Source organism: Lampris incognitus, chromosome 2 (genome assembly GCF_029633865.1).
Source record: "Lampris incognitus isolate fLamInc1 chromosome 2, fLamInc1.hap2, whole genome shotgun sequence".
Taxonomy (NCBI): domain Eukaryota; kingdom Metazoa; phylum Chordata; class Actinopteri; order Lampriformes; family Lampridae; genus Lampris; species Lampris incognitus.
In genome coordinates this window covers 48,337,623-48,360,828 of record NC_079212.1, presented here as the reverse complement: position 1 = coordinate 48,360,828, position 23,206 = coordinate 48,337,623, and the positions used below count along the sequence as shown (strand labels likewise).

At 45.4% G+C, this 23,206-nt stretch overlaps 1 protein-coding gene across 1 annotated transcript in view; it reads left to right on the top strand.

The window, feature by feature from the left end:
* The window catches only part of LOC130108096 (kelch domain-containing protein 8B-like), a 323,003-nt gene that overhangs the window by 118,269 nt on the left and 181,528 nt on the right, over positions 1-23,206 (top strand). The window contains exon 2 of the mRNA XM_056274941.1: positions 14,251-14,415. Within this exon, the coding sequence (XP_056130916.1) occupies positions 14,251-14,415 (165 nt within the window). The remainder of the gene's footprint in view (positions 1-14,250; positions 14,416-23,206) is intronic.

The following is a 23,206-nucleotide window of genomic DNA, read 5'->3' as shown; positions in this document are numbered from 1 at the left end:
ACATAGTGCGTAAAAGTCGCCAATGCTCTGTTGACTCAACAACTGCAGAGTTACAAACTTCCTCTGGCATTAACATCAGCACAAAAACTGTGCACCAGGAGCTTCGTGGAATGGGTTTCCATGGCCGAGCAGCTGCATGCAAGCTTTACATCACCAAGCACAATGCCAAATGTCGGATGGAGTGGTATAAAGCACGCTGCCACTGGACTCTGCAGCAGTGGAAACGTGTTCTGTGGAGTGACGAATCACGCTTCTCTGTCTGGCAGTCTGATGGATGAGTCTGGGTTTGGCGGATTCCAGGAGAACGTTACCTACCTGACTGCATTGTGCCAACTGTAAAGTTTGGTGGAGGAGGGATAATGGTATGGAGTTGTTTTTCATGGGTTGGGCTAGGCCCCTTAGTTCCTGTGAAGGGAAATCTTAATGCTTCAGCATGCCAAGACATTTTGGACAATTCTATGCTTCCAACTTTGTGGGAAAAGTTTGGGGAGGGCCCTTTTCTGTTCCCGCATGACTGGGCCCCAGTGCACAAAGCAAGGTCCATTAAGACATGGTTGGGTGAGTTTGGTGTGGAAGAACTTGACCTCAACCCCATCAAACACCTTTGGGATGAACTAGAATGGAGATTGCTGGCCAGAAGCGGTTTGTTAGCACACTCCCTGTTAGCCACTCCACCTTGTCATATCTAGGACACATGAAACTTCAAATTACTGAGCCCACACTTACTGAGCTCTGCACCAGCTTGATGGGGGGCTTCGGTCTTCCCTGTGCCTTTACTCCTAGTTTTTCCTCATAGGAGGAAGTGTGAAAAGATTCCCGTAGGATCCGGTCCACGATGTTTGCATCCATCATAAGTCTTCTTTGCAAAAATTGCGAAAGACAGGACAGGAGCTAGCTAGCTCAGCTAGTTAGAACAGCTAAGGTTAGCCTACCGTACAGGGCTACTACACAAGGTCAAGATCAAAAATGCAAATATAAAGATGAACAATAAAGTTGAACAATAAAGATCTGAACAGTTTAATTATTATAATATTTACAATATATATACAAGAACCACCAAAAACTACTATAGTAACCACTAATTTATTTTAGGCTAATCTCTTTTTCTTATCTTATCTTTCACCGCGCTTCGAATACCAAAAGGTATGATGAAGATTGGAGAACAGGTCAAGGATCGGAAAGGCTGAACTGGTGTTCTCTGATTGGTTAGACGGGTGTCAATCATTTTCAGGTCGAGGAAAGACTGGGTGAAGCACTGCTTCATTGGGTGGGCATTAAAACGCATCCTAAACCATAACTGTCCAATCAACAACGTGTAAGGTACTTTTTCGATTTACATTCACTTACATTGGGTTAGTGAAGGAAAACACTCCGTGTCACCTGAAAAGGGCGCTGTGTTGCACAATACCCATAACAGTGACACTTTTTGTTTGATTCACAGAGGAAATTGTCATTCTAATGAAATGTTGGCATCTAAAAAAGATGTGTTATGTTTTTTGGTGAAGCACTGCTTCACCTTTTGTCTTATAGAAACCTCCCCTGATACTCAACGGTAGGGGAAAGTGCTCAACAAATAAGTATCAAAATAATCCAGTGAAACATGAAACAGGCTTGTACCGTCTCATAAAGAATATATGTGACTCACTGGATTATGGTGAGTTGTGTCAGGAAGGGCAGCCGATGTAAAATTTTCCCAGATCATGTGTATTTACAAGACCACCATCGGTTCTGTGCCCTCACAGGGTACCAGTGGAAACTATCAAATCCGTTGTGGCGACCCCTGGGAAACAGGAAACAAGCTGAAAGAAGAAGTTATAATTTATATATATATATATATATATATATATATATATATATATATATATATATATATATATATATATATACACTACCGTTCAAAAGTTTGGGATCACCCAAACAATTTCGTGTTTTCCATGAAAAGTCACACTTATTCACCACCATATGTTGTGAAATGAATAGAAAATAGAGTCAAGACATTGACAAGGTTAGAAATAATGATTTGTATTTGAAATAAGATTTTTTTTACATCAAACTTTGCTTTCGTCAAAGAATCCTCCATTTGCAGCAATTACAGCATTGCAGACCTTTGGCATTCTAGCTGTTAATTTGTTGAGGTAATCTGGAGAAATTGCACCCCACGCTTCCAGAAGCAGCTCCCACAAGTTGGATTGGTTGGATGGGCACTTCTTTGAGCAGATTGAGTTTCTGGAGCATCACATTTGTGGGGTCAATTAAACGCTCAAAATGGCCAGAAAAAGAGAACTTTCATCTGAAACTCGACAGTCTATTCTTGTTCTTAGAAATGAAGGCTATTCCATGCGAGAAATTGCTAAGAAATTGAAGATTTCCTACACCGGTGTGTACTACTCCCTTCAGAGGACAGCACAAACAGGCTCTAACAGGTACTATTTAATGAAGATGCCAGTTGGGGACCTGTGAGGCGTCTGTTTCTCAAACTAGAGACTCTAATGTACTTATCTTCTTGCTCAGTTGTGCAACACGGCCTCCCACTTCTTTTTCTACTCTGGTTAGAGCCTGTTTGTGCTGTCCTCTGAAGGGAGTAGTACACACCGGTGTAGGAAATCTTCAATTTCTTAGCAATTTCTCGCATGGAATAGCCTTCATTTCTAAGAACAAGAATAGACTGTCGAGTTTCAGATGAAAGTTCTCTTTTTCTGGCCATTTTGAGCGTTTAATTGACCCCACAAATGTGATGCTCCAGAAACTCAATCTGCTCAAAGAAGTGCCCATCCAACCAATCCAACTTGTGGGAGCTGCTTCTGGAAGCGTGGGGTGCAATTTCTCCAGATTACCTCAACAAATTAACAGCTAGAATGCCAAAGGTCTGCAATGCTGTAATTGCTGCAAATGGAGGATTCTTTGACGAAAGCAAAGTTTGATGTAAAAAAAATCTTATTTCAAATACAAATCATTATTTCTAACCTTGTCAATGTCTTGACTCTATTTTCTATTCATTTCACAACATATGGTGGTGAATAAGTGTGACTTTTCATGGAAAACACAAAATTGTTGGGGTGATCCCAAACTTTTGAACGGTAGTGTATATATATATATATATATATATATATATATATATATATATATATATATATATATATATATATATATTACGTATAATGTAATATATACTTTATATATAAGAAACAGTTATAGATAATAATAATTTAGAAAAAACAACTCTGTCAGAACCAGTTCTCTTATTCACATCTACAGTGCATCCGGAAAGTATTCACACCCCTTCACTTTCCCCACATTTTGTTTTGTTACAGCCTTATTCCAAAATGGATTAAATTCCTTTTTTTCTCTCATCGATCTACATACAATACCCCATAATGACAAAGTGAAAAAGGTTTTGTAGAATTTTTTGCAAATTTATTAAAAATAAAAACTGAAATATTGCACGTACATAAGTATTCACACCCTTTACTCAGTACTTGGTTGAGGCACCCTTGGCAGCGATTACATCCTCAAGTCTTCTTGGGTATGAAGCTACAAGCTTGGCACACCTATATTTGGGGTATTTCTCCCATTCTTCTCTGCAGATCCTCTCGAGCTCTGTAAGGTTAGATGGGGAGCGTCGCTGCACAGCTATTTTCAGGGCTTTCCAGAGATGTTCAATGGGGTTCAAGTCTGGGCTCTGGCTGGGCCACTCAAGGACATTCACAGACTTGTCCCGAAGCCACTCCTTCGTTGTCTTGGCTGTGTGCTTAGGGTCGTTGTCGTGTTGAAAGGTAAGCCGTCGCCCCAGTCTGAGGTCCTGAACGCTCTGGAGCAGGTTTTCATCAAGGATCTCTCTGTACTTTGCTCCATTCATCTTTCCCTCGATCCTGACTAGTCTCCCAGTTCCTGCCGCTGAAGAACATCCCCACAGCATGATGCTGCCACCACCATGCTTCACTGTAGGGATGGTATTAGCAAGGTGATGAGAGGTGCCTGGTTTCCTCCAGACGTGACGTTTGGCATTCAGGCCAAAGAGTTAAATCTTGGTTTCATCAGACCAGAGAATGTTGTTTCTCATGGTCTGAGAGTCCTTTAGGTGCTTTCTGGCAAACTCCAAGCGGGCTGTCATGTGCCTTTTACTGAGCAGAGGCTTCCGTCTGGCCACTCTACCATAAAGGCCTGATTGATGGAGTGCTGCAGAGATGGTTGTCCTTCTGGAAGGTTCTCCCATCTCCACAGAGGAACGCCGGAGCTCTGTCAGAGTGGCCATCGGGTTCTTGGTCACCTTCCTGACCAAGGCCCTTCTCCCCCGATTGCTCAGTTTGGCTGGGCGGCCAGCTCGAGGAAGAGTCCTGGTGGATCCAAACTTCTTCCATGTACGAATGATGGAGACCACTGTGGTCTTCAGGATCTTCAAAGCTGTAGACATTTTTTTGTACCCTTCCCCAGATCTGTGCCTCGATACAATCCTGTCTCGGAGGTCCACAGACAATTCCTTTGACTTCCTGGCTTGGTTTCTGCTCTGAAATGCACTGTCAACAGTGGGACCTTATATAGACAGGTGTGTGCCTTTCCAAATCATGTCCAATCAATTGAATTGACTACAGGTGAACCCCAATCAAGATGTAGAAACATCTCAAGGATGATCAGTGGAAACAGGATGAACTTGAGCTCAATTTTGGGTGTCATAGCAAAGGGTGTGAATACTTACGTACATGCAATATTTCAGTTTTTTATTTTTAATAAATTTGCAAAAATTTCTACAAAACCTTTTTCACTTTGTCATTATGGGGTATTGTGTGTAGATTGATGAGGGAAAAAAAAGAATTAATCCATTTTGGAATAAGGCTGTAACATAATAAAATGTGGGGAAAGTGAAGGGGTGTGAATACTTTCCAGATGCACTGTATATAAAACCTGACAGCTGAACATAGCTGTTGTGTTGTCAACACAATATATTAGACAGTAAAAGTTTTTGGACAACATTATTTTATTTAAAATTGCCCTAAAATAGTGTGGAACAAAAAATATCTTGGTATGGTCACGGTCGCTTGTTATATTTCATTATCTATTTTTTCCATTTTATTTACTGTGCCATCTCTTTGGTTTCTTTCCACCCTGTGACACATTTTGTCTGTCCTCAGTCAGTTCATTGCCAGTATATACTTATCCATAATGCTCCTCTGGGATATCAACGGTGTCCCATTTTCTCTGACTTCCTCTGTGTTTGTCTGAACACAACACAACGATGTGTTTTTTCAGCACATTAGTGTGTCTGAGAGTGTGTCACAGTGTGTAAACCTTAATTTTTTCTAGGACGATTTTAAAGAGAAATTAACCCTCTATGACACATTTTTGAACTTTGATGTAGTTTACAACATCAGCAGTAATGTGGACGTTGTACTAGACCATTGTGGTGAAGAGGGAGCTGAGCCGGAAGGCAACGCTCCCAATTTACCAGTCAGTCTTCGTTCCAACCCTCACCTATGGTCATGAGCTTTGGGTAGTGACCAAACGGGTGAGGTCGCGGATACAAGAGGCTGAAATGAGTTTCCTACGTAGGGTGTCTGGGCTCAGCCTAAGAGATAGGGTGAGGAGCTCAGAGTAGAGCCACTGCTCCTTCATGTCGAAAGGAGCCAGTTGAGGTGGTTCGGGCATCTGATTAGGATGCCTCCTGGGCATCTTCCTTTGGCAGTTTTCCAGGCACATCCAACTGGGAGGAGACCCTGGGATATACCCAGAACTCGCTGGAGGGACTTCATGTTCAATCTGGCCTGGGAACGCCTTGGGATCCCCCAGGAGGAGCTGGAAGGTGTTGCTGGGGAGAGGGACATCTGGAGTGCCCTACTTAACTTGCTGCCACCGTGACCCGACCCCGTAGAAGCGGCTCATGATGAGATGAGATGAGACATAGTTTATGTGTCTTATGCACAGTGAAATGTCTGAATTATTTCAAAACCTCCAACACAGTTCCTGCTGTGTAGAGTGTCTACATATATAGATGAGAAAAGATTAAATTTATGGCTTCGTGTTAGCGAAGACCATGGTCCTGTTGAGAACTATGGTCATCTCAGCAGTGTACCAGTTTGGTGCCCCTGCTGGCTGAACTCTGGCAGAGGTGTGCAGGGCTGAATGCTTCTGTGTCCACGTGTCCATAGACTCCTCATTTACTGATCAGAGAGACGGTCTGATCCCAAGCAACCACTTCACCTTTCATGTCTGCTACTCACACACACACCTCCGTCCCCCTGCAGAAAGTCCTATTTCTGAGTGTTTTTTGTCGATGAGTAAGGGTCGGGCACAGCAGTACTAAGTAATGAGTTGCTTCTGGTCTTACATAGAGATATATGGTGCTTAGCATTATATGTATGTGCCTACCAAGAGAAAAAAGAGATATCAGCCCTTTTTACAATTGCTTGGGAAACGGCGAAAGAGGCAGAACAGTTGATCTCTGGTCTTTCACCAAGCTATAGTGTACACCGGGACAAGGCTGCTGCCAGAGGGGCTGCAATGGGGGATATAAACTGAAGACAAATCAGTAAGTTCATGATTGGACAGTCAACAAGTCAGCACTTTGCCCAAACTATAATCCACACATGATAGTGCTCGGACGAGTCTCCAGACTGTAAAGCTCAGGGCCCTTGAAGGCTTAACAACAGCCCGGACCTTTTGACTTCCTCAGTCCCCGGTTTCCATACCACGTGGGAGAGAATCAGGGAATCTGGAGGAGAGGGAACCTTGAGGAGAGGGAATCTGGAGAAGAGGGAATCTGGAGGAGAGGGATCCTTGAGGAGAGGGGATCTGGAGAAGAAGGAGTCTGGAGGACAGGGAATCTCTGGAGGACAGGGAGTCTGGAGGACAGGGAATCTCTGGAGGACAGGGAATCTATGGAGGACAGGGAATCTGAGGTGAGCCCTTCAAACGCTGAAACAGTCATCTTTTCACTCCCCATACCACTCATTGTATTTTTCAGAGTGTGGTGGGTGGAGACAGACTGATCAGCGTGCTTCACCATGCATCCATGCCTATAAAGAAAGAGAGGGCGAGCTGCTCCTCGGGTTAGCCAGCCTCATGGTGAGCCATTCAATTCTGCGAGATTGTCCAATATAAGCCGAAATGCTTTCATCCGCTCGTTTCTCAAGGCTGTCTTCAAATAGAGGTTTTGATAGGACTATTGATCGACCACCTGCCTCTCTATGGCAGTATATTGACACCTTGTCCGTGTGTGTGTGTGTGTGTGTGTGTGTGTGTGTGTGTGTGTGTGTGTGTGTGTGTGTGTGTGTGTGTGTGTGTGTGTGTGTGTGTGTGTGTGTTCTGACTGCGGGACCAGCTTCTGGTTGTGATCCGGTCCCTCCACATCATGTGTATGTGTGTGTTTCCCATGCTCCCTCATGCACCTGACCCCGTGTTGACTTGGGTCTTCATGTGGCTCCAGGGGAAAGCAGCTTCAGTTGCTGGTCAAACACGTACACTGCTACGTACACAATGCACCCTGGGGAGAGGGAGGGAGAAAAAGAAAAAGAAAGGGAGAAACAAACAAAGAGAAAAAGAAAGACAGAAAAAGAAGAAAGAAACAGTTGAATTTTAAAGCAAGTCTTTATGTAACAAAACAATTTAACAAAAAACAGACTTGAAATCTTTCTAAACATAAACAATACTTGTCAACGTACAAACACTCAATAAGCACCTTTTAACAATCCCCAAAAAAGAAAGAAAGAAACGGAAAGAAAGAGAGAAAGAAAGAAGGAGAAAGAAAGAAAGAAAGAAAGAAAGAAAGAAGGAAAGAAAGAAAGAAAAAGAAAGAAAGAACGAGAGAAAGGAAAAAAGAAAGTGTCATGCACACACATATGATATATATCTGAAAGAAGAAAAAGCAAGATGGAGAGAAAGAGATCGAGCCTTCTCGGTATCTATAAGTCCTGAATCCATATGTCCCGAATACTTCCTGTTTCAGCTGATCTGTCTGTCTTTCTGTTGGCATGCTGATTGTGTCTCTTTCAATAGACACGTGTGTGCTGTCTTTCTTCGTGCCTGTCTGTCTGCTCGTCTTTCCCGCTCGCGTTGCAGTTTTATTAAAGCGGAACTGAAATGAAGTCTCCCCCATCAGTCAGGCCAGTGTACTGTAACCTCTCTTACCTGTAGCTTTACTCGTAATAATTATAAAACTTCAGTAAAACTCAACGTTCACTCTGTGGTCAACCTCTACATGTAGTGAATAATAACCTCTCCATTTACTGTCGCTCCTTTTCTCTTTCCTTGTAATCTGCCACTTGCCTTCTGTCCTCCCCCAATGATAAAGCCCTCCTCAGTGGAGGGGGGGGGATCTCTGGCACGGAAAGCCTGGTGGGGCACAATAAACTCTGTATGGGCAGGGAGGATCATGCTATTCCCTCCACCCAAACAGGCACCCCTATCGACAGACCAGAGGAGGCGCTAGTGCAGCAACCAGGACACATATCCACATCCAGCTTCCCACCCACAAACACGGCCAATTATGTCTGTAGGGACGCCCGACCAAACCGGAGGTAACACTGGGATTCGAACCGGCGATCCCCGTGTTGGTAGGCAATGGAATAGAGCACTACGCCACCCGGACACCTGTCTGTCTGTGTATCTTCCTCTGTCTCGCGCTGCCTCTCTCTCTCTTTCTCCAGCAACATCATTGCAAAATATTACAATATCCAAACTTCAAACGAGACGCTGTCGAGCCCGGAACCAGGCTGAATGCTGTGCAGGAGGATTCACCTGGGTCGATGGGAAAAAAGATGGGGGGGGGGGTAAAAGGATGCAACGACAGGAAAGAGAGGGCAATGAGGGTGAGATAAAGCGGGCAGTTATACTGAACGGTAGGAAAAGGGGTAGAAAATTGTAATTGCATAATGGAAATGGAATGAACAAAGGAGGCAGGAACAAAGGAAACCGAGAGAAAGGGGATGGCTGGAGATACCGGCGAGAGAAATGGGAAGATGGAGAGAGACAGAGAATAAAAGGCAGAGCGGTGACAGCAGTTGAACTGTAACACATCGCATATTTAGAGCTCACCGTTACATCTTCAAGCACCGTTATCCCATTTCCATCCCCCACACATTCACACGTCTCCTCGTTTATTGGTGGGAACTGAATACGTCAGTCTACCAAACAGTTCTGGATGTGTGGACGACAAGTCACCTCATTCCCTTTGTCTGAGCAGCTTATGCTTTTTTAAACCACATAGCTTCAGTTACTTAGTTACTCGGTTAGTTACTTAGTTCTGTTGGCGGCACGGTGGCGCAGTGGTTAGCGCGGTCGCCTCACAGCAAGAAGGTCATGGGTACGAGCCCCGGGGTAGTCCAACTTTGGGGGTCGTCCCAGGTCGTCCGCTGTGTGGAGTTTGCATGTTCTCCCCGTGTCTGCGTGGGTTTCCTCCGGGGGCTCCGGTTTCCTGCCACAGTCCAAAGACGTGTAGGTCAGGTGGATCGGCCATACTAAATTGTCCCTAGGTGTGTGTGCGTGTGTGCGTGTGTGCGTGTGTGCGTGTGTGCGCGTCAGCCCTGTGATGGACTGGCGGCCTGTCCAGGGTGTCTCCCCGCCTGCCGCCCAGTGACTGCTGATATAGGCTCCTGCATCCCTGTGACCCCGAGAGCAGGAGAAGTGGTTTGGATAATAATAATAATGATAATAGCTTCAGTTAGTGGCTCATTGGTTAAGCTAATCAATGACCTGCCAAAAAGACCCCCCCCCCGGCACCTGTGCTTGATAACAGTTAGAGGGCGGTTGCCATGCAGTCTCCAAGAGAGATGGGCACACAAGCACCTGCAGGGACATGGGCTCTCAGACATATGCTACACACTGAACAGATCATAATGAGCCACGGACTGAAAAAACTCAGTTCATTCAAACTAATCTTGTGGACCTTCTCAATGTTCCTTTTTTTTAATTTAACCTGTCCACATGCCGTGTATTTACTCATTCTGTTACATACACATGTACAGGCACACATCTACATCCATGCATCCATCCATCCATCCATCCAAACCGCTTACCCTGCTCCCAGGGTCGCGGGGATGCTGGAGCCTATCCCAGCAGTCATTGGGCGGCACGTGGGGAGACACCCTGGACAGGCCGCCAGTCCACCATATATTTTTGTGAATGAACTGTTTTGTCCTTTAGGGCCACTGGCACCGGTGTTTGCTGGTGATGGAAATTCAGATGGACAGGCGCGTACTTAATGACGGCTGACACATATAAAGGATGCTGCTGTCCACCTGAATCCATCAGTCAAGTAGCACTTTTCTAGCTGCAGCAGCCGCTCAAAGCGCTTTACAGTTAATTAATTCACACACACACACACACACCTCATTCACTTACTCGCCCCTCCCGCTAGCTAGTGCGAACTGCGTAGACGAGGCGAGGTAACGTGTCATGACTGTGCAACTCTTATATTAACTATAAACTCTCCAAACCTGCAGCATCTTGCCGCGGGTCAAGGCCCGTCTGACGTGATGCACTCTGAGATGCCGAGGGCGCTGTCCTGTTCTGCAGCGCCGATGCTTTATAGACTCATGTTGTCAGTGGGAAAAGGTGCTAGAGCGGTCATGAAAAACAGCACTTATGCAAGTCAGTTGTGCTTTCCATCCATCCAGTATCCAAACCGCCTATCCTGCAGTCATTGGGCAGCAGGCGGGGAGACACCCTGGACAGGCCGCCAGGCCATCACAGGGCTGACACACACAAAGAGGGACAATTTAGTACGGCTGATTCACCTGACCTACATGTCTGTGGACTGTGGGAGGAAACCGGAGCCCCCGGAGGAAACCCACGCAGCCACGGGGAGAACATGCAAACTCCACACAGAAGATGACCCGGGTTGACCCCCAAGGTTGTACTACCCCGGGGCTCGAACCCAGGACCTTCTTGCTGTGAGGCGACTGCACCAACCACTGCACCATTGTGACGCCCCGATTGTGCTTTATTTCTTGTTATATAAAAATATTGCAGTTTGTGGGTTTCTTTCTGCACCTCGTTAAGTGGTATTTCCTTGTGGAAGAACTCGAGTTAATCACTACAAAATTAACATGTCACGAGCTGGCCATTTTTTGTCTCTGATGTATTGCTGTAAAGCCCCTTGAGGCAAATTTGTAATTTGTGATATTGGGCTATGCAAATAAAATTGACTTAACTTGACCTGGACAAGCCTCCACTCCATCACAGGACCCAAATACACAATCACTCACTCCATTCACAGCAGTAGACGACTTGGAACTTCCAGTTCAGCGAGCATGCAGTTATTTGGACTGTAAAAGGAAATCTTACTTTTTTTCTCATCTTGTCTCGTCTCATCTCGTCTCGTCTCGTCTCGTCTCGTCTCATCTCATCTCATCTCATCTCATCTCATCTCATCTCATCTCATCTTCAGCCACTTGTCCGGGGTCGGGTCGCGGTGGCAGCAAGCTAAGTAGGGCACTCCAGATATCCCTCTCCCCAGCAACACCCTCCAGCTCCTCCTGGGGGATCCCAAGGCGTTCCCAGGCCAGATTGGACATGTAGTCCCTCCAGCAAGTTCTGGGTCTACCCCGGGGTCTCCTCCCAGTTGGACGTGCCCGGTAAACCTCCAAAGGAAGGCGCCCAGGAGGCATCCTAATCAGATGCCCGAACCACCTCAACTGGCTCCTTTCGACATGAAGGAGCAGCAGCTCTACTCCGAGCTCCCTCCGGATGTCCGAGCTCCTCACCCTATCTCTAAGGCTGAGCCCAGACACCCTACGGAGCAAACTCATTTCAGCTGCTTGTATCCACAATCTCACCCTTTCGGTCACTACCCAAAACTCAAGACCATAGGTGACGGTTGGAACAAAGATTGACTGGTAAATTTAGAGCTTTGCCTTCTGGCTCAGCTCCCTCTTCACCACAACGGTCCGGTACAACATCCGCATTGCTGCTGATGCTGCACCAATCTGCCTGTCAATCTCCCGCTCCATCCTACCCTCACTCATGAACAAGACCCCGAGACACTTGAACTCCTTTACTTGAGGCAAAAACTTACTTTTTTATGTTTGTGTCTTATGTTTTCTGTAAAGCACGTCATTGCAAGTAAGACAAGTGAATATGACCCTATGTACAAGCATTATATTATTAGCTTATCCAATTACTCTCCGGCAACAAGGTTGAATATATAAAGAATGACATTACACATTATAGCAGGACGTGGCAGCATGCTAACCCTTGCAAACGACCATTTACAGTGTTTTACTTATGATCTAATAAGTGGAGTGGGTGGAGAAGAGTATCAGGAGTGATTTGTGACAGAAGGGCACCAGCAAGAGATAAAGGGAAGGTTTACAAGATGGTAGTGAGACCAGCTATGTTATATGGTTTGGAGACAGTGGCACTGATGAAAAGACAGGAGGTGGAGCTGGAGGTGGCAGAGTTGAAGATGATAAGATTTTCATTGGGAGTGATGAAGAAGGACAGGATTAGGAATCAGTATATTAGAGGGACAGCTCAGGTTGGACAGTTTGGAGACAAAGCAAGAGAGACAAGATGGAGATGGTTTGGACATGTGTGGAGGAGAGATGCTGGGTATATTGGGAGAAGGATGCTAAATATGGAGCTGCCAGGGAAGAGGAGATGAGGAAGGCCAAAGAGGAGGTTTATGGATGTGGTGAGGGAGGACATGCAGGTGGCTGGTGTGACAGAGGAAGATGCAGAGGACAGGAAGAGATGGAAATGGATGATCTGCTGTGGCGCCCCCTAACCGGAGCAGCCAAAAGTTGTAATATTAGTAGTAGTAGTGGTAGTTGTTGTTGTTGTTGTTGTTGTTGTTGTTGTTATGTTATTCATTGTTATTCGTCCGTTGCAGCAACGAGGACCATCTAGCCATCCTGTGATGGATGACTGATGACTTGCGCAGTGATTAAAGTGAGGAAGAGTTGCGCATCATCAGCCCCACTCTCTCGCCCGAGACCACCTACTACCAGTGGCAAGACTAGCAAGACGACTGGCAATGGAGACGGATGCAGATTTTTCCTCAGGGTTTCTTCCCGATGCCTTTCCTGTAGATGAGCATACCCACAAGGCAGTGGAGGTTTTAATCAGAGTTTGCCTTCTTCTTGATGAACTACCGGGCAGGCCAACGAGCGTCATCTACCCGGGGGTAGTAGTAGTAGTAGTAATGTAGTTGTAGTAGTACTTCCATCCAGTCATCCATTATCCAAACCCCTTATCCTGCTCTCGGGGTCGCGGGGATGCTGGAGCCTATCCCAGCAGTCACTGGGGGGCAGGCAGGGAGACACCCTGGACAGGCCGCCATGATCTAATAAATGTAGTTTGGTTAAGACCTTTACGGAGGCCAGTGGAACTGGATCAGCTCAGTCGTGGCTGATGAGCCTCATGGTGGCTGCACTTACGTGGCCCCGCAGCCAGAGTGACGGATTTATCATTGCTTTATTCTTCACAGTTTAAATCACACCTCTGCGGCCCTGCCATCTGTCCGGGTACCCATGACCCCTCATCTTCCCTCTTTCGTTTCTCCATCTCCCTCCCAGCCTTTCAGTTTCTTCTTATTCTCTCCCTCTCGCTTGCTCCGTCAGGTCAAAGTCATCACAACTTTTAGAGCGCTAAAAGGCTATTAACCCTCAGCAGCGCCCTCTCCTCTGCCCCATTTGTCTCCTCTCCACCCGTTTCTTCTTTCTCTTCTCTTCTACTTCTCTCTATTCTTCTCCTGGTTCCTTTCGTGTCCCTGAAGTGCCCTCTCCTGCCCACGACTCACATCTTCTCTCCAGCTTCCTGTTTTCTTCCATTTCTGCTTGTGGGGTCATTGCCCTCTATATGTCTTTCTCCCTCTCAGCCCTCCGCTTTTCTTTTTTTTCTTTTAATCCTGCAGTTTTGTCAGCAGTGATAGCCGTGTTGGTTTTACACTCTTGCTCGGCTCAGCATTACCCCCCCCCGGCTCCTCTGTATTATGATAATGACTCTGCCGCACCCGAGGGTGTTGGGATGCATGCTTGGGCATGCCACCGTGAGTCATCTGGAAGTTTCTGGACTCCAGGGGAGGGGGTATTTTATGATTTTTTTATTGATATTCCAGATGGCTTGGATGTTCAGCAGATGAGAGAGATAGCCGGACGGGAGAAGGGAGGGTGGAAAAGACGTTTTGATGCATCGCTGTGACTGTTTGGAGAGTTGGAGGCAACACATCTCTGCCGATGCCCTAACGGCCCCCCTTTTGTTGAAATGCTGCACGATGAAATGATGGGCACACCTTTCTCTCTTTGTTTCCTTTCTTTCTAGATGGGAAGGTGTATGCACTGGGGGGCATGGGGACGGACACCACCCCCCAGGCCTTGGTGAGGGTCTACGAGGCAGAGATGGACCAGTGGCAGCCTCTCACCTCCATGCCGACGCCGCGTTATGGAGCGACGCCCTTCCTCCGGGGAAACAAGATCTACGTGATGGGTAAGAGGAATCTGCCCCCTGGCCTCCCTCCAGTTTCCCCCATGTAAGTTTGGGCCAGCCCTACAAATGCAAATGTCCCTGACTGACTGACTGACTGACTGACTGACTGACTGATCATGTTTGACATGATTGGGCCGCTGGATCAGGGGATCCTCAACATCACTGAAAGTTATACGATTGGTGGGCCGCGTGCCGCGAGGCACGAGGGAGAACGCACAGATGCAGCATACCAAATAATGATCACTCTGACTAAACACTCACTGGCGAATTCACAAAAGGATTGTGTGGCTTTTGCAGCCGCTAAACCTGCACAAACAAGACACAAAAAACAAAACAAAACGTGTAATTCCGAAAGCCCCCCGTAAAGGGTGAAATGCACCACTCGCTGCGCTGCCCAGCAAATTGCTTCTCAGTGCTGCGGTGCTATTTGCATGTATTTTAATTAGATGATATGCCTACGTTTGGTGCAAAATCAGTCCCTATCAAATGAGCCTCATTGCAAAAAAAAAAAAAAAGGCCAATTCACAAACGCCAGCGCTAATAGCCAGACGCAACTAGAGTGAAAATTACCGGCGCCTTCAGAGAGTGGGTGGCGTGGCTGGTTTGTTCCTTAGGGTGATGGGGCAGCGCACCTCGAAGGGGAAAGGGAAAGAGTTTCTCTGTCACATTCTGCCACAGCGTTACGCTAGCTGTGACTGTTCTAGACAGATTACCCTGCGCCTGAATATCATAGTTCTAGATTAGATTACATTCCATTACATTAGATTAGATTACATGAGATTAGATTACATGAGATTGTTTTATTCGCCACACGACCAAGGCCGGTGGAATCTGTTTTTGGTACACGTTCAGTACAACTCTGCAGCACAGTTCATACAGGGACAACAACAGACGCTCCACATATCATCACCAACAATACAGTTACACAACAACAGAAACAAACATTCACGCATAACAATGAGGTGAATTTCGGTATGCATGCCAGTGCTGTGTGAGGAGGGGACTATAGGGAGGAGGGGGAAAACTGTGTGTGAAGCGTTTAGTCTTAGTGGACAGTGACCTTTAGCGCCTCCCTGAGGGAAGGAGCTGGAAGAGGTGATGAGCAGGATGTGAGGGGTCAGAGATGATCTTCTTTGCTCGCCTTACAGTTCGGTTAGCATGTAGAGATTCAGCTGAGGGGAGTGGGTTGCCTGTGATTTTGGATGCCTTGTTGACTGTCCATGCTGCCGTAGCATACTGTAATACTGTGATAGAAGATGTTATGATGGACTCCATAACGGCTGAGTAAAACAGAACGAGAAGTTGATGTTTGAGCCGGTATTTTATAAGCTGCCTAAGAAAGTAAAGCCATTGTTGAGCTTTTGCAATGGTGTGTCAAGTCGTGTTCCGTGGAGTACCGCCACCGTGGGGCGATTTCAGTCTGTTTCGCCGGATTGCTCTGATACACATTCTGATAGACATGATAAGGTATTTTTTTTTAGAACTGCAGGCGCTGCAAGAAGGGTTTCTCTATACGCCCATTTCACGCCGCGGCCATCTTGGATTAAAAAAAAAACCAAGCGGTGGGAATTTAGCCACGCCCCCTTCTTACTTCATTGAAAACACTGCTGGAAGCGACATGTCGTACTGCTGTGTACCAGCAGTTGTATTGTACTGACAGTACAATACAATTTTTCAAACATGTAGATTACTGCATTGTATAATATGTATATATATATATATATATATATATATATATATATATATATTCACAAATCTTTCAATAGTGGATAGCTCTGTTCTGACACATCATCTTGATAACAGGAAAATGTGTGGATTTATATTGCTTCCCACATGTATGACATATCCTCATGTGTCCAGTGAGGTTTGGGCAACTCTACCTGATCATGACTACGACGTGAAGCCCCTTTCTGTGGAAGACCAGCTTGACGCAGTAAAGAAACGCATTGCTTTCCTGGAGGACTAAAATAAAAAGCTGAAAAGTGAGCGTTTTGGTCTAGAACGCTTCCAGTGTGCGCCCAATCTGATCAGGGTTTACACTGGTTTTAAGGATTACCACACCCTCAAAGCACTCTTCCTAGCTGTACAGCCTTCTGCAGAGTCCATGGTGCGATGGACTCATGCAAAGGAACAGCCATAACCTCGAACACATTTCTGTGTCTGGCTTCCATGCAGAGCATTTATCGCTGATTGATCAGTTTTTCCTGTTCTTGTGCCGTGTGAGGCAGGGCTGTTTTGCTCTAGATTTATCTGTACGATTCAATGTGTCGCCGGCCACAGTCAGCAGGAACTGTATGACGTGGGCCAACTATTTGCTCTTTATGTTAGGGACCCTCCCAATATGGCCTAGCAGAGCAGCAGTAGACGAGCTAATGCCACCAGTATTCAGAGAATTCTACCCAAACACAACAGTGATACTAGACTGCACAGAGATCCGCATCGAGACAGCTAGTTGGAAGGTTTTGAACACCATGACATACTCCCATTATAAAAGTAACACTACACTGAAATCCCTAATTGGGATCAGTCCCTCAGGGTCAGTTAGCCTGGTAAGTAATCTATACACAGGATGTATTCCTCATAAGGAGATAACTAAGAGGTCAGGTGTTCTGGACCTCTTAGAGTCAGGTGATGAGGTCATGGCCGATAAGGGCTTCCTTATCAAAGACCTGCTCGATGAAATAGATGTAAAACTTGTCATCCCTGCATTTTTAGGCCCAAGTGGACAGTTTAGCTGTGATGAGCTCACAGACACAGAGTACTGCTGGCTTGAGAATACATGTCGAACGGTCAATAAGACGCTTAAAGGAGTACCACATTTTTGATGGAGTCATACCCCTTTCACTAAGTGGAACAGTCAACCAACTGTGGACTGTGTGTGCTCTCCTAACAAATGTTCAGGGACCACTGTTTTAAACCTTTGTTAAATTCAGCTGACAAGAAAATAGTGCACACAAACCTTAGATAGATTGAAACATATTTAACTTCATTTCAGTACAGTCCCATTTTTAGCCCACACCTTGAGATGAGCAATCACTATCTTAGTTTAGTAAACAATTGATGATTTGAGTTGGTAGCCAGTTCCAGTTTATTGCTACAACAGAATGACAGTTGACCCAACATATTTTAGTTTAAAATGAACCAACAGTTTTGTTAAAGTTAAAGTACAAAGAATGAAAATATTGTAGATGGGACAATCTAATGTATAAATATTGAATGTACAGTATAAAAATGAAATGTAGCTTATTTTTTATTTTATTGTGATTAAACAGCTTCTTTGAATACAGCCCCGTGTGTGTGTGTCTCTCCTCACTGGCAGAGGAGAGGCAGAAAGTACTCGAAGAAGAAAAGATCCAGCTTAGTTTTCAAATTCTCCCATTCCTCCGCATCAAAGTAGCTTCGCTCCAGGTGGTAGTCATCTCGGCACTTCACATAAAAGTCACACCACATCATCCCTGTGATTCCCATTTGTCCCATCATCTGATGTAGTAGCCATGGCTGTGTTTGAGAGCAAAATCTATCTGGTCTTAGAGAAAGGTACTTGCACTCCACAAAGCTGTCCACATCAGGAGGACACTTGATTTCCAGCAGTCCCTGAAGCTGACCGGAGTCATCCACCACCTTTCGGTTAGGTGGGGCGCTGGGGTTGATGGCGAAACCGCAAGTGGAGACCGAGTGTCCAGTTACTTCCTCATACTGTATAGCTGCAACGGGCTCCAACTCAATTCCTCTCATCATGGCCTGTGTCTGCACAGTCCTCTTCGGTCTCTGCCCCGGCTGCATTGATTTCCGATTGAGTAAGAAGGGGCCGTGGCTAAGTTCCCACCACTTGGTTTTTAAAAAATCCAAGATGGCCGCGGCGTGAAATGGGCGTATGGAGCAACATCCATCTGCAGCCTGCAAGACTACAAGCTACGTCCACTTCAAGTTACGCCCCCATTCATTTCTACTTACGCCCCCTGTCACTTCAAGATACGCCCCGTTTCACTTCAAGTTACGCCCACTTTCACTTCAAGTTGTGTCCCCATTTCACTTCAAGTCACGCCCCCTTCACTTATAGTCACGCCCCATTTCACGTCAAGTCACGCCCCTTTCACTTCAAGGTACGCTCACTTTCACTTCAAGTTGTGTCCCCTTTCACTTCAAGTTACGCCCCCTTTCACTTCAAGGTACGCCCACTTTCACTTCAAGTTGCGTCCCCTTTCACTTCTAGTTACGCCCCCTTTCACTTCAAGTCACGCCCCCTTTCACGTCAAGTCAAGCCCCTTTCACGTCAAGGCACGCCCACTTTCACTTCAAGTTACGCCCACTTTCACTTCAAGTTACGCCCCCTTTCACTTCAAGGTACGCCCACTTTCACTTCAAGTTGCGTCCCCTTTCACTTCAAGTTATGCCCACTATTACTACAAGTTATACCCACTTTAAGTTATGCCCCCTTTCACTTCAAGCCACGCCCACTTCGAGTTACGCCCACTTCTTTCTTAAAGGTGTATGACCCTCCGATGGCATTCTGGCATTTATCTGTTTCTCATTGTGGCTTTTTTTGTTGTCTTTTATCTGTTCAAATCTATTTTAATTAGCTACTACAAGGAAAAACAATTGTGAAGGGAAAAAATAACTTAAAAGAAGAAGATGTACTGTTCAATCTGCATTTAAAACAGAATTTGAATGAAGTATAACTAATTTGCAGATCAAAACAACCTGTGATTCAAAAAATTTTTTTTTGCAAATGATAGTTTACCACAACATTTAATTGATATATTCGATAATAATTTTTTACTCGGTGTGCAGTGGTGGTGATTATTCTTCAAATCATTATTTTTATGATAACACTTTTCTCTATTTATTTCCAGTGTTGGTAATTATTCATCAAATCATTAAACAAAGGGCAACGGGTTTAAAATGGAAATTTTTGTCCTTTTGTGTCCAGCTCACCAGCTGCTTAAAAGAGATGTGGCGAGTGCACGATTGAGCAATGTAAATCTAGTTGGGCTTTATTTATTTATTTATTTATTTTTAATCAAAACGTTGCTCTATGTCATTTCACCACATGGAGCACTGCTGAGTTAGAGTGTCTGCACACCTAAACTTCATCAAAAGGAGAGAGGGAAAACTGTGCAGAGCAGGTGGCATGAAGTTCGTCCACTGCAGAGTACTAAATAACTGAACCCAGATAGCCAAACTGCCAGTGACCCGGACCCGTCCCACGCCCGACACTTTCATCCGGCCCACATACCGCATGGAATGGTGGCACTTGGGCGGTCCGCTCCTGTTTGCCAGATCTGGGCCAGAACCAAGCCACAGCAACGCCGCATGTGCCACATATTTGTGGCCCACATCCGGATGCTATCTGGGAAAGTGTCATGAATACCTGGGTGAGTATGCCCTCTGTGGACGGCAGGGTACTTTTCCCATCTACAAAGAAGATAAATCTCCATTACTAGCACAGTCACACACTGCCGTTACTGGCTTTTGCAGCGTTTACCTACCTGTGGGCGATAACAATTCATTTACTGCACATAATGGACGAGTGCACAAGTTGTCAACGTCTATATTGGCAATACTTAAAAATGTATTACAATCATGCTCTTCCTGCTATGTCATCAAAATTATGCAGACGAGCTCAGAAAGGTAATTAGCCAAAGTTTGTGTAAGTGGCTATCGACGAGGCAGATGTAACCACCGAGCTTCAGAGAACAGAATGACATTTATTTTTTCAAAGTGTCTGCAGCCAAACCAAAACAGTCAATGCTGCAGCATCCTGCAGGATCCTTGTCAGTGTAGAATTCCTGCAGTATGCCTCTCCGTCCACATCCCCTGCAGCCGACACAGTCTTTGTGTAGAGAATTGCACTAAATGCAGCAGGAGATTAGATACGGAGTCCTGCAGGTCTTTCTACACTCCTCTGCAGGTGCGTTTCCAGTACACTACACCTGATGGCAGAAGAACAGGAAGGCTTGTGTGTAAAACATAGGTTCAGACTTGTTTTTTTAATGTGACTTTTTCTGGTAGCAGTGTTTCCTCTGTGTTCGTTTAGCAGTGGTGCACCACCACTGCAAGAGAAATTTGGGTGGCACGGTGGCGCAGGGGTTAGCGCGGTTGCCTCACAGCAAGAAGGTCCTGGGTTTGAGCCCAGGGTCGTCCAACCTTGGTGGACGTCCCGGGTCGTCCTCTGTGTGGAGTTTGCATGTTCTCCCCGTGTCTGCGTGGGTTTCCTCCGGGTGCTCCGGTTTCCTCCCACAGTCCAAAGACATGCAGGTCAGGTGAATCGGCCGTACTAAATTGTCCCTATGTGTGTGTGTGTGTGATGGTCTGGCGGCCTGTCCAGGGTGTCTCCCCGCTTGCCGCCCAATGGCTGCATCCCCGCAACCCTGAGTGCAGGGTAAGCGGTTTGGATGATGGATGGATGTGTAAGGTAGTAATGTAAATCCGCCACAGGGTGGCACTGTTACGCTGTATGTTCTCCTGGGAATGCCGCAAATGGCGATGTTTGTCCCTCTTGCAACACCGTACCCCTAGTTCTTGTCCCGGGCAAAAGGCTACGTTGATCAAATGTTTTTTGTTTGTCTGCCGGAAGGTGAGCAGTGTTACTGGCGGTCTGCATTATCATAAAAATATTGATTTATATCGCACATATTGTCTAACTGTTTATTCTGTAGTGTTAATAGACAAGTTTGCTTATAACCTAGTTAAAGTTTGATGTCGAACATTGTATTTGGCAAGAGAAATGTGACAAAAAGTGTTGGCTAGCCTGTTGAGCATTAGCATAGCATATAACGCAGGATGCAGTATTATTTGAGCAGATATCCATGGTTTTTTGTTTAATTTTATGGGTACTAAGTGCCTTATTTAATTTATAATGGATGACATTTGCTTTGGTTTTGCCGTAAGGTAGCATTTTGATATGAGATGTGTTTATTTGCACATTTGCACTTTTTATTTTAATTTTATTTTGAAAGAAAAATGTTTTTTGTTTGTCTGCCGGAAGCTGTGAGTATGATGAGTCCAGCGGCCAGCTGATTGATGAGAGGTGAAGTGTAAGCGAGTGCCAGTAAAGTGTCCAGGTCTCAGCCACGATCCCAAGCCTCCGCCTCCTTCTTTTTCCACGCAAACATCATACTACAACAAACACAACGCAGAGTCCCAGGGCGTGTAGGGAGACGACGGCCGAACGCAAAGTGCGGGTTACATCATGGTGCCGTGACCCGGATCGTGGTGCTTCGAGATCCAAGGAGATACAGAGACTCGCGTCCTCGCCTTTGCTGCTGCATTGAACTGCGTTACCTTCAGTGACTGGACAGTGTGGTGGACTGAACTACTGTCCTCGGCGTTGCAGCATTGGCAAGATACTCACCTCTTCAAATATCCTTTAAAGACTGTTGAAAGCTTGCTATATCCATTTGAGGACTTTTTATGATATTTCGATAAACTTAACTGTTATTTGAGTTGTGTAAAAGTGTGCTATGTGAGATCCTGCTATAGGAACACTGTGTTTAACATTATGCTGATATATATCATTCATAATTTTTTGGTTTTGGTTAAGGGTTGTGTATTGACCATCTGATTTTGACTCAAGCTTAATGTGAGTTTTGAGTTGATAGTGATTATTGTTTTTTGATATATTTACTGGAAAAAAAGGGGAGATTTTGCATACACAGCTAAACTTATTCTGTGAACACAGTGAATCATTAATAGTAATCTGTTTTGACACCAACAGTTACACCAGTCATAGTGATTTAGAAAAAAATACACTACCGTTCAAAAGTTTGGGATCACCCAAACAATTTTGTGTTTTCCATGAAAAGTCACACTTATTCACCACCATATGTTGTGAAATGAATAGAAAATAGAGTCAAGACATTGACAAGGTTAGAAATAATGATTTGTATTTGAAATAAGATTTTTTTTACATCAAACTTTGCTTTCGTCAAAGAATCCTCCATTTGCAGCAATTACAGCATTGCAGACCTTTGGCATTCTAGCTGTTAATTTGTTGAGGTAATCTGGAGAAATTGCACCCCACGCTTCCAGAAGCAGCTCCCACAAGTTGGATTGGTTGGATGGGCACTTCTTGCGTACCATACGGTCAAGCTGCTCCCACAACAGCTCAATGGGGTTCAGATCTGGTGACTGCGCTGGCCACTCCATTACCGATAGAATACCAGCTGCCTGCTTCTGCTCTAAATAGTTCTTGCACAATTTGGAGGTGTGTTTAGGGTCATTGTCCTGTTGTAGGATGAAATTGGCTCCAATCAAGCGCTGTCCACTGGGTATGGCATGGCGTTGCAAAATGGAGTGATAGCCTTCCTTATTCAGAATCCCTTTTACCCTGTACAAATCTCCCACCTTACCAGCACCAAAGCAACCCCAGACCATCACATTACCTCCACCATGCTTAACAGATGGCGTCAGGCATTCTTCCAGCATCTTTTCATTTGTTCTGCGTCTCACAAACGTTCTTCTTTGTGATCCACACACCTCAAACTTGGATTAATCCGTCCACAACACTTTTTTCCAGTCTTCCTCTGTCCAATGTCTGTGTTCTTTTGCCCATCTTAATCTTTTTCTTTTATTGGTCAGTCTCAGATATGGCTTTTCCTTTGCCACTCTGCCCTGAAGCCCAGAATCCCGCAGCCGCCTCTTCACTGTAGATGTTGACACTGGTGTTTTGCGGGTACTATTTAATGAAGATGCCAGTTGGGGACCTGTGAGGCGTCTGTTTCTCAAACTAGAGACTCTAATGTACTTATCTTCTTGCTCAGTTGTGCAACGCGGCCTCCCACTTCTTTTT